We start from the raw sequence: 12,136 nt of genomic DNA, 5'->3' as shown, positions 1-12,136 counted from the left end.
TTTGTACTGATTTCCTAATGAAGGCTGCAGAGTATCTTCATGTGGGAAGTGATCAGATGCTTCCCATTGCTTCTGTTTCTCCTTAGTTTGGTGACCCATTGTTCCGGCATGCTGTGACCTTACCATTGTTGGATTGTCTCCACAAAGTCCTTCACTTCACAGGTAATATATAACTTCAGTTTCTATTTCTTTAACCTCTACATTACTAATCATCCTTTCTGCTTTCCCCTTTTGTTTTTTTTTTTTATTTTTTTGTATTGTGAAATTTTCCATATAATTTTACATATGTGGAAGCCTTTGCCTATATTTCTTTTCAAATATCTTTGGTACTACTTGTTTTGTATCTATTAGTTTTGCTTTCTCCTTTACATAAATATTGCAGCATATTTCCCATGTTCACATTTCTTCTTCAGAAGTCTCCTGGTTCACCTGTTTTTTATTACTTTGGGGACTCACTATTCCATCATACTTTAACATAACCTGTATTAGACTTTCTACGCTAGATCCTTCACTTTACAGGTAATATATCACTTCAGTTTCTATTTCTTTAACCTCTACATTACTAATCATCCTTTCTACTTTCCCGCTTTGTTTTTTTTTTTATTTTTTTGTATTGTGAAATTTTCCATATAATTTTACATATGTGGAAGCCTTTGCCTATATTTCTTTTCAAATATCTTTGGTACTACTTGTTTTGTATCTATTAGTTTTGCTTTCTCCTTTACATAAATATTGCAGCATATTTCCCATGTTCACATTTCTTCTTCAGATGTCTCCTGGTTCACCTGTTTTTCATTACTTTAGGGACTCACTTTTAACATAACCTGTATTAGACTTTCTACACTAGATCCTTCACTTTACAGGTATGCCATAACTTCAGCTTCTATTTTTTTAATGTCTGCTTTAGTAATATTTTGTTCTGTATCGCCCATTTGTGATCTTATTTTTTGTATTGTGAAATGTACCATATCTGGATGCCTTTGGTTATATTTCTCTTCAAATTTCTTATAAGCTGATTTTTTTATATTGATTAGTTTGGCTTTCTCCTCTGCACAAATATTGCACATTATCAAATCTCTCTTTCTTTCCCATGTCCATGTTTCTTTTTTATACCTTTCAAAAATCTCTAGGTTTTGTTTTTTCATATTTTTGTGCTTCCTTAGTCATTTCTTTTTCCAAATGGCCCACCGTTTCTTGATGTGTATAATGTTTTTCATGCATCTGTTGTATTAATGAACACAAATTTGCATTTGAAGCTTTCAGTTTTTCTTGTACAGATATTCTTTCCTCTTGCTTCTCACTCTTAATCTTTTTGAATATTGTCTATCTGGAAATTTTGGGCTTCTTGCATAGTAGTAGCAATACATCATTTCTTTCTTATCCTCAATAGTCCACTCTATCATCTTTAGGACTCTTTTTTGGCATGTCACTTGTGCTTTTTGTGGGCTACTACTTCCTTCTACAACAGGGGGTCATCCTCCCCCTGAGCCTGGCCTAACCTCATTGTAGGAGTGCTTCTGTGTCTTGAGACCTCTACTGTCATTTATATTCAGTCCTGGCACCAGTGTGCATACCAGGATTGGGCACTTTTTTATCCTGGGAGTTGTGCAGCCAGCTGTCATTTTTATTTTTTAACTTACCTCTGTCCATGATATATGTTATGTAAAATACAATCTTTACATCAGTGTCATATTGGTGAGATTTTGTAAAAACAGGGTCCACCTCATGAAGATACTCACCAAGACTTGAGGATGAATTCAGTTGCAGCAAGACTAATCTTCTTTGGTTGCTGATTTTATTGTGTCTCCATTTGGACCCCCAAATCAAGTCTTAAGACTGAGCGATAGAGATGAATGTTTATTTATTAACTCATTGACACCTCATTATCATCATTGTGGGGTGTCACACCTCTAGAAGCCTTCACACTTTCTTGCATTATGGAGATTTTCTGAAAAATCAACTTAAATAGCATAAGATAAGCAAACTAAACTATTCTGCGAACAACAAAAACTAATAAATCCATGCAAATAGCAATGTTATCAGTAGAAAGTATTCTTTACACTGATAATAATTGGTGCATTCATAGTCTTTTCATGAATATAATAGCATATTATAATGTACACAAACCCATACTTATATTTTTGCTTTACTTTCACAAATTGTTAGATATTTTGTTGACCAAACATAACTTTTCACATGACAGCAAGAAATTCCTACTTGAGTGTTTACTGAGATATTTGCAGAAACATGAAATCATATGCTTAAATGAATAATTAGCGCTATACATAACAGTGAATATGTCTCAAGATGTGCAACTTACATTGAAAATATTAAATACAGTTTTCCTCAAAAAAATCTAAGGTTTCACCTGATGCCATGCAATAGTTTGTAAGTCACTTGTTTTTTGAGGTATTAAGTACATATGGAAATATTTCTTATTTTCATAATTACTAACACTCATATAGCAAGATCTCCAGTATAGTGTGATACAAATGGATATTGGCAATTGATTTTCCTTTCTTCCACCATGGCATTTGATGCTATTCCCCTTAATAGTATGTAGGTCTCTCAGTTCTGAAAACATAAACATCAAATAAAAATATAAATAAATAGCAAGTGGCGAAGAATGATTAGTTTGTCTACTGCAGGGCATCTTAGATTAACCATCTTAATAGCATGTTATTAATAACTTGTTGCCCTTTTCTAATGCTGCCTATTATTAGCTGGTACGTCACTTAGTTAAAGTATATTAGTCATGTTCTAAAGCAAGTGTAAGTAACACAAATTTGGAACTGGATATAACCTCCTTACTATATACAAAACCAAATTATACAGATTTTGATAAAAAAATTGTGTTGTTTTTGCATTTTATTTAGTTAGTCAGGATGTTTTTTTCAATATTTTCTCAGAGCTGAAAACCCCCGCCATCACATCATGAAAGACTTTACCCATAATGCCTCATTGCCTAAATTTAAAAGACTACTGTGCTTCCATGTTAAATGCATCTTAAGTAGTTTCTCACATTCTAGAAAGGCATTTTGTCAACTAGTTCTTCCAGGAGGAACACCTCACAATGAAAATGAACATATGATGATGTAGTAGGGAAACTGCAGTGTAAATATGAAACAGTTCCTCTATAGAGGTAAGCTATTTTGATGATCCATAATGCTTTGTTGTTGTATGTAAATCTTTGTTTAATACCCACCATGACATCATCTTGTGAGTATGCTTATACAGGAAAAATGAATGAATAATGAAACTAAAAAAATCAGAAACTCACAATAATTTATATATTTTGTATGTACACACAGACACACACACACACACACACACACACACACACACACACACACACACACATGCACACACACACACACACACACACACACACACACACACACACACACACACACACTTATAAATACTGATATATCAAAATATAGATACTCACAATATTGACACCAAAATATTGACAGTTCATAATATCAACAATACCTAACTGAAAAAGCTTACATTAATTTAATGTAAAAAGTCATGCACTATACATTTGCAAACAGTTTGCATTCAAAACAAACAAAAGAAAAACAACATCTGGAAAAACATAAGCAGTGGAGTGTCTGAACAGTGGTAGTATTACAGAAAGGGTTTTTCTAAGGTATGGTGCAGTGTTAGGTTAAGGGGTAGGGTTATGATTAGAGTTAGGGTCAGCATGCATCGAAAGGTCACACCTTACTAATGTATGCTAACCCTATTCCTAACCATACCTCTGCCCCTAACCATAACCTGGCACATTACCTTAGAAAAACCCTTTCTATAACACTGCCACTACACAAGACAGACACAAACACATGCATGATAAGTGCACGTACACAGTATTAAAACTGTCCCCTTACCTAACCTTTCCATAACCCTAACCTGCAAACACTCACACAAACATACTCCCACTCCCATCAACCCACTTACCTATTTGTTGATATTCTGAACTGTCAGCATTCTTAACTATAGGTGAAATTAACTATTTATCTTCTGATAGTGCTCTTCTTACTGTTGACATTCTGAATGGCAATCATATCATTTTATGGAAGAGAGAACTAATAACAGAAATATAACTGATCTTAGTCTTTTGAATCTGCTGAAAAAAGGTGGTCTAAACTGCCCAGACAAAGAGGAAAACCATTCAGCAGAGGACTGGGTATAGCATGAACTCACCATGGTACTGTGTCTTTTGCCAGATTGCATAGTTTGCCAGGAACTGCTATTACAGGAAAAATAGCACAGAAAATGGATACCCCTTTGCCAAAGAGGTCACGAGCCAACCAATGTGGGATCTAGCTGGCTGATGTTGCTTATCCCCACAAATCTGAACTGGGGGGCATGTTGTATATTGTTACCTATGAACAGTGCAGAGCTGCATTGTTGGCACAAACTGGGTGGGGCAGCTGACACCAAACAGATGCACAGATTGGTGAAAGCCACACCCTTTCTAATCAAAAGGGAGAGCTAGAACCGGGGGGAGGGGGGACAGAGAGATGGCCTCTTTTGGAAAAATGAGATAGATGACTTCATGAAGACCACAGCCACAGACTGAAAGACACACAGGCTGGGGGCCTTATAAACAAAGACACAAGAATGAAAGAAGAGACAAATGAAAATCTTTTGATTTGAACTTTCCAACTCATACTGAGTTTGCTTAATGCTGAATAGTCATTAGGGACTACAATGTTGAAAGTATTATTTTTTATTTTGCTAAGAATAATGGTCTCAACTGAGTTCATGGTGAAATTTGAAAATTTGGCTAAGATCCATCGATACATCTAAATGCTTAAATAAAGCTGATTGTTTTGTTTTACAAATAGAAAGTTGATGTATTCTATGAAACCTATGGCAGCTTTAGTATGAATAGCAAGTGTTGATAGACACAGTTTAACTTTTCGTTTTACTTTCTCCAAATATATGCTTTATTCAACTTTCTCTCCTTCAGAAGATTAGTGTTAGTGCTTTCCTTTTATTTGAGAGAATTATTTTGCTTTCACAGATTTGTTACAAAAGTATAATTTTCTTGTGCCAGCTTAGCATGAGAGGCAAGGATTGATATACATTGTTTTACTTTACTACTTCCTCCAAATACTTCTTTTGGACTGCATTTTTAGTTTGCAGATGTTTAGATGTTTACACTTAGTAGTTATCTTAAGGTAATTATCATATTCCAGTACATATTAATAATGTGTTCATTCATTTTGCACTTTTCCATCTCCAGGATATGTTATGTACATTTAAGTCACAGCTATTACATCTGTATATTTATTTTTTATGTTATCTATTTTACATTTGTAACTGGGTAGACATTCTGGTCCAGTAACCCTCTGGTCAATGCCAACTGTATTTATTTCAAATTTCAGATTTTTTTGTTGTATAAGCTGGGATATTTGACTCAAGAGCTGGAGTTTAAATATAATTCCTGACATTGTTTTCAGCCTCTTGGCATTGTGCTTTTACTAACTCATTTAGAGCTTGCACACATGCATTGTGAACATTTTGTAGCTCCTGCCAAAATTTTACCTTCTTATCCTGTGTACATATAAAGTCATCCTGGGTCTGAAACTGAGTTATTTTTGTCTTTTGAGTTTTATCACTGGGTAACTTTGCTTTTTATTTCTCCTTTGGGCTTACAAAGTCACTTGACTTGTGACATTTTATGTGTACTTTTATGTTTAAATGTTTCAACTTATAGAGAAAGTTCAGAGAGTCTTTTTGAAAAGGCAACTATTTCTTTGTTTTATTTTTGTCATTTCTTTTGCCACTCAAAGTTAGCCACCACTGATCTTGGACAACTCTCTGTTATTTTATTTTACTTTACAGAAACCATATGTTCCAACACTTCCATTAATTCTTTCTTCTTAAAAAGAGATACCCCTGGCTGCTTTAACATTTTTGCATTCTTTGTTAATGCTTTGACTTCATCTTACAAAGCAATAAAGTATTTCTGAAGGACCATACCATGGAACTTCTAACTTGTGAATCATTAACGTCATACACTTAGAATACACAATTACATGCTTTAGAATCCCCTGACTTCTGTTTCCAGAAAGACAGCAAAAAAATTTCAGCATACCATTTTCTGAACATAGACTTTGCACTATCAGAAAGTTTTCCAACACTTTGTACATCAGCTACTGCATCACATCTCTCTCTCTCTCCCTCACATCTCTCTCTCTCTCTCTATCTCTCACTCTGTCTCTCTCTGTAAATCCCTGTGGGTGAAGCACTTCAGATCATTCACTTTCACATGGGCCACCGTTAAATCAAAGTCTAATATTCTGGTTTAAGGGACTTTATGGCCCTTGTGATATTATAAACCCTGGCACTGGACAAGCTTATAGTCATCATGTTCCTGTCTGGTCTGATTAATGTGGAGTCTGCATGCTGAAATACAGTCTCCTATGACTAAAACATTTCTCTGTCTGGAAGCAGACTTTGTGGACCTTATAGTTTCAGGCCTGCTTTCTTAGAGACTCTTGCATGAGCTATGGGATTGTACTGTGTGAAAGTGGACAGGGAAGAGGTTTTGTCCCTTGTGCTGGACACCGGGATTGTTTGGACTCAGAGAAATATGATATTCCCAATGTAACTCTTAATTGGATACTGAGATAAGTTGAGTTATTTAACTAATAAAGACTGAGTTAAGATAAAAAATATTTGTATAGGATGTTTTGTTCTAATAACTACCAATGCAAATTGTTTTACATACTAACTTTATTGTATAACAGAGTGCAGTTTTTGTAGTTTTTTTATCATTACAGGGATTTTATGTCTGAATTTTCTTTATAAACTGCTAGATTCAGTGTTAAATATCCTGTAATATGTATTGCTGGTGTTTATTTTTAAAACTGATTGCATGCATAGCAAGCTGTAATAAAATATGCATTCATACTACAATATTTATTTCTGATAAAAGTTCAAAAATCTTTGTCAAATATGTTTGTCATAGATCAGCCCTGGAGCAATGCATCCTATTTTGAGTGACAAACTGCAGTTCCCTTCGTTTTTGCGTACAGTAAGTGGCAACCAGTTTCAGAATTTTGCACTGGCCCAATTAATAAAGAGATTTGGCTGGACGTGGGTAGGCCTGCTAACAGCAGATAATGATGTTGGTATAATAGGGAGCCAAGACCTCAAGACACAAATTGAGAAAACAGGAGGATGTGTTGCATTTCATGAAAAAATACATGCCCTTTATCCATATGAGAAATTTTATCATATCACTCAGCTTATAAGGCAATCTTCTGTTAATGTGATTATTATCAACAGTGATGAAGTACATACAAAAGCTGTACTGGATTCTCTTTATGTGCAAAATGTGTCTGGGAAAGTTTTAGTTTTATCAGTGTTGTGCATCATCACACCAGGCTTTTTCTCAAAAGAAACATGGAAATTATTAAATGGGACTATAGGGTTAGTACCCTATTCAAGTAATATGCCTGGATTTGAAAATTTCCTAGATAATCAACACCCTTTTACATTTCCTGATAACATATTTATTAAATCATTCTGGGAAATTGCTTTTGGTTGTAAGTGGCTAAGAAATTATGACAAGAAAAGAAATGATTCTGAAGACCTGATTCAAGGATTTTCAGTATGTGATGGAATGGAACAATTTAATAATGATCATCTTTGGAATTTATTTGAATTAAGTGATCTAAGTAATACTTACCAAGTGTATCTTGCAGTGTATGCCTTTGCACATGCTTTAGACAGCCTTACTTCTTGTAGCAAGGAACACGGACTCTTTGTTAATGGCTCTTGCTCTACCGGTCATGATATTCAGTCGTGGCAGGTAATGTGTTGCTTCCAAATTTCTAAGTTATTAATGTAGGAAATGAACATGGTAAATCATGTAATTATATATACATTCACCTACAACTTTTCAAGTGCAAATTAGAGAACGGTCTAACTGGTCAAGTTCAGCTTGGTGAAGATGAAGCTTTTAATCAACGTTTTCCATAGGAAATCAATACAGGTGCAGATTCTACTTGTGCACCAGCAGTGATTCCTTTTGTTTGGGAGATTTCTGCTTTCTTCATATTGGTGCAGCTGTAGGAATTAGTACATATTACTTTTGTGGGTGTGGGGGATTGCACCTGAAAAAAAAAAAAAAAAAAAAAAAGCAGTTGTATTTAATGCTCTTGTAGGGTTGAATACCTGACAAGTTGTGATTGGTTATTTGAGGCTTTGCTAAGTTGTAACTTGACAGATTGCAGTAGAAATATTCTCTTATATATATATATATATATATATATATATATATATATATATATATATATATATTCTTTAAATTCATATTTCTGTTAATTTGTACTTGTTTCTTTAAGGAATAAAGGATGACTACATTACTTAGACCAGTTTTATTTAATGAGCTAATGAAAGAAAAACATAAAAAAAGGAGTGAACCTGCAAAGAGCCACCCAAGTGGGCTGAAAGAAGCCCAGTTGGCAACAGTGTTTGCTCTTTGTGAAAGGGGTCTTCATGGCTTGATGTCCAGGCTCAGGGAGAAAGAGTTAATAACAGAAGAACTGGAAGGAGAAATTGAAAATTGTACCTGACAAAGAAATCCAGATACACTTAACATTGGAGACTGTTTCCCAGCAATTTAAGACTGAATTTAAAACAGAATTCATGGCATTTACTGTGATTTTGGTTAAATCACAACATTTTTTGGAAGAGCCTGCATTTAATTAAGTTTTTTATACAACTAGTCATCTCAGCTGCTTCATATACATATATATATATATATATATATATATATATATATATATATGTTTATATATACAGATACAGATAGATATATGGGTCTACTAAATTAGATTGACAGACCCAATTGTTGAAGTCACTAATGTCAACAGCAAAATGTTGACATGTCATTTATGCATGTGCCTAAAAATAACCTCTGCTCATCCCGATCTAAAAAAAAAAAAAAATGATTTTTTTGTAGGGGACCCAACCCTGGAAATTGTGTGATCTTTTATACATGTCAACTATCTGCGTAGTTATCCAAATTGTGTTGACTGAACAGATGTTACCCAAAGGGAAATTCAACCATATTTGGCATTCCCATATAGATAAACACACACACACACACACACACACACACACACACACACACACACACACACACACACACACACACACACACACACACACACACACACACTGTGGGCCTGGGTCTACCTGGGTGAGTTAAACATAGTGAAGTTGTACTTCCCATTTGCTGCTTTCCATAGTGCAGGTTATAAGGATATGCTGGCACATATATAATGTGTGTTATATGGATTATGATTAATAATTATGTCTAGTACTGTAAGAAATGGGAATGAGATTTGTGGTGAGTGGAGAAGCCATAAGGCATGAAGCTGACTTTCCTAATTTATTTATTTATTTTGCCTTTGTTTACCAGGAAAGTTTGACTGGGTTTAGCTAAACCCATTTTTAGTGGAAGCCCATGGAGGAAAGTTCCTCAGTTTTTTTTTTTACAAAAATTATCAAGATTGCATATAGAATGACAGTGTACAAGCAGTATTTAGTTATTTACAGGGAATATGATATTTTAAGCAGGGAACATAACTTTGCAGAGTACATGAATATTTAAGCAGTGTCCATATTCACAAAGCATATCACTCATATATATATATATATATATATATATATATATATATATATATATATATATGTGTGTGTGTGTGTGTGTGTACATATATATATATATATATATATATATATATATATATATATATATATGGTTCCCCTTTAGAATCTCGAATTGCTGAAAACTCGAACTCGAACTTCAGATGACTGAACCCAGAAGATCGAATTTTCAGAAACTCGAAATTCTAAAGCATAGGAAAAAGACATTGCAAAAATGTCTTTACAATGTTTTTGCAGGGGGGCAAGCCCCCCTGCACCCTCCACACCCCCACTACTTAAATATACCAACTCCGAGATTGTACTACAGCAGGGATGAGGGAAATCTCCCATTCTGCACTGTATGCAGAAGCACACAATGGGAGAATTTCCGTTCCACCGCTATAGTGCGGTCATGGAGCTAATATATTCAAGTAGGGAGAGTGCAGGGGGACTCGGCCCCCTGCAAACATGTAAGTAAACTTGTTTTTTTTTTTTTTCGTTGTCTTCCCTTCACAATTTTGAGTTACTCAAAACTCGAGATTCTGGGCTCGAGTTTATGAATTTCGAGCTTTCAGTAATTCGATCTTGTGAAGGGGAACTATATATATATATATATATATATATATATATATGTATTTATGGGTTTACTATTGAAGCTGTAGTGCTGGTGATCATACGTCAGTTGTGCGAAAAGCACTTTTCAAAGAGGGACAGTGCTGAACCAGACTAAAATGAATACACAATACTGAATGTGCAGTGTAATTCAGTAGTCTTAGTTTGGTATTGTGTGCAGAGATCACGGTACAGTGAGGAACAGTGAATTTACCTATTTCCTAACTGTAGTGCAACCTTGGAGTTGGCACAACCCCCCACATGTGGGGTGCAGGGGAGCTTGCCCCCCTGCAAAACGTAAATGCTAGCACAGACTTTCGATTCCATTTATATATCTTGGATTTTACAGAACTCTATGTGAAGTGTTTGTCAACACTGGAGCTCATTAAATGTACTTTTAAGCTGCTCATGGTTCAAGACACTGGTTGTTTTTTGATCATATGACTTGCATTGCAAACTGGGCCAAGAGGCCATTTGCATCTTGCCATTACTCACCCTTAATTCCTTGCCTCCTTTTTCAAGGAGGGACAGGCCAGTTATGCAGATGGTGAGTTTGTGAACACCCACTCAGTTATCAAACTCCTTTTAAAGGCAGATAAGTGTATCAGACTGCTTAAGTTGGAGAAGAAGTTTGTTCCAGTGAAGGTGTAGGTGCTGTGTGAGAAATCTATCCTTCCACCTTGTTTTGCTGATTCAGTAGATTTAGGTCTTGGGCCCTAGGGTTAGTAGGACAGTTTGATCTACAAAAGTATAAGAGTTCTTGGACTACTGGATCACGTATGACTCTATAAATGTGAGTAGTCTATAGACTACTGATTATAGGAACATAACCTCCAGATCTTTTAACCCCTTGATTTCTTTTAATTAGGGACCTTTGTGGTCTTTCCATTTGCTTGATATGCTTAGAAAGATACATCCCAAAGTGGACATTTTATTCTGTAACAGACCTAATCAGTGTGGAATACAAGGAACTAAATAGACTTCCTTCGATCTTGAGGATTTATCTTTTGCTGCGAGTTCTGTCAGGTAAAAGGACTTCCTAACCACTGCTGCAACATAATGGTCAATCATGAGGGAGATATTCTCCCAGGTTCATAGATTTCTCACTACCTTTTCATTTTTAAATGGTGTGTTGTCTGTACTATAAGCTGGAGGGTGGGATGGATGGATTGCTTACCAAATGCTGCAATCACACTTTTTAGCATTTAGTTTGAGCCCATTTTCTGTACACCAGCTACTGACGAATGTAAGCTCATGCTGGAGCTCCTATGTGTCAGAGGATAACTTTATAATGACTCCTAGGTTACAATCATCCATAAACATTGTTAACTAAAGATCTTAATTTGTGGTATGAGAAAAGGTAGCTACTGAATAGTAGATGTCCCAGAATACATGCCTGGGGAACTGTAATGCTTACCTTCCTGCTTTCTGTGGATGCAACCACCACCCTCACCATGTGGATTCTGTCATTAAGACAATTTTCTATCAATCTAATTAAGTATGAGTTGAATAGGAGTCCATTTAGTGTTTTTATTATGTTACCATGTGGTAAAGTATCAAATGCCTTGTTAAGGTCCACATATGATGTATGGACACCATGCCCAGTGTCCATGGCTTAAATCACTCTCTCCAAGAAGTTATTCAAATTTATCAAACAGTATCTACCTCTGACAAAGCCAGGCTGCTGGGGAGTTGAGTTTGATACAATTTTTGATATCATAGTTTATCAGATCTGTTATGATATGTTCCATTGTTTAGACTCGTCAGACCAATGGGTCTGTAATATCCAGGGTCAGTGGTCAGGTTACTCTTGTATAGAGATATCATAACAGCTGTGTACCAGATC

General features: G+C 35.3%; 1 protein-coding gene across 1 annotated transcript in view; it reads left to right on the top strand.

The window, feature by feature from the left end:
* Positions 1-12,136, top strand: part of LOC122788693 (extracellular calcium-sensing receptor-like) — a 143,066-nt gene that overhangs the window by 72,212 nt on the left and 58,718 nt on the right. The window contains exon 3 of the mRNA XM_044055588.1: positions 6,989-7,834. Within this exon, the coding sequence (XP_043911523.1) occupies positions 6,989-7,834 (846 nt within the window). The remainder of the gene's footprint in view (positions 1-6,988; positions 7,835-12,136) is intronic.

Source organism: Protopterus annectens, chromosome 14.part0 (assembly GCF_019279795.1).
Source record: "Protopterus annectens isolate FY-2018-M chromosome 14.part0, PAN1.0, whole genome shotgun sequence".
NCBI classification, from domain to species: Eukaryota; Metazoa; Chordata; order Ceratodontiformes; family Protopteridae; genus Protopterus; species Protopterus annectens.
The sequence above is the reverse complement of the archived record's forward strand: the minus strand, read 5'-3'. Positions and strand labels throughout refer to the sequence as shown.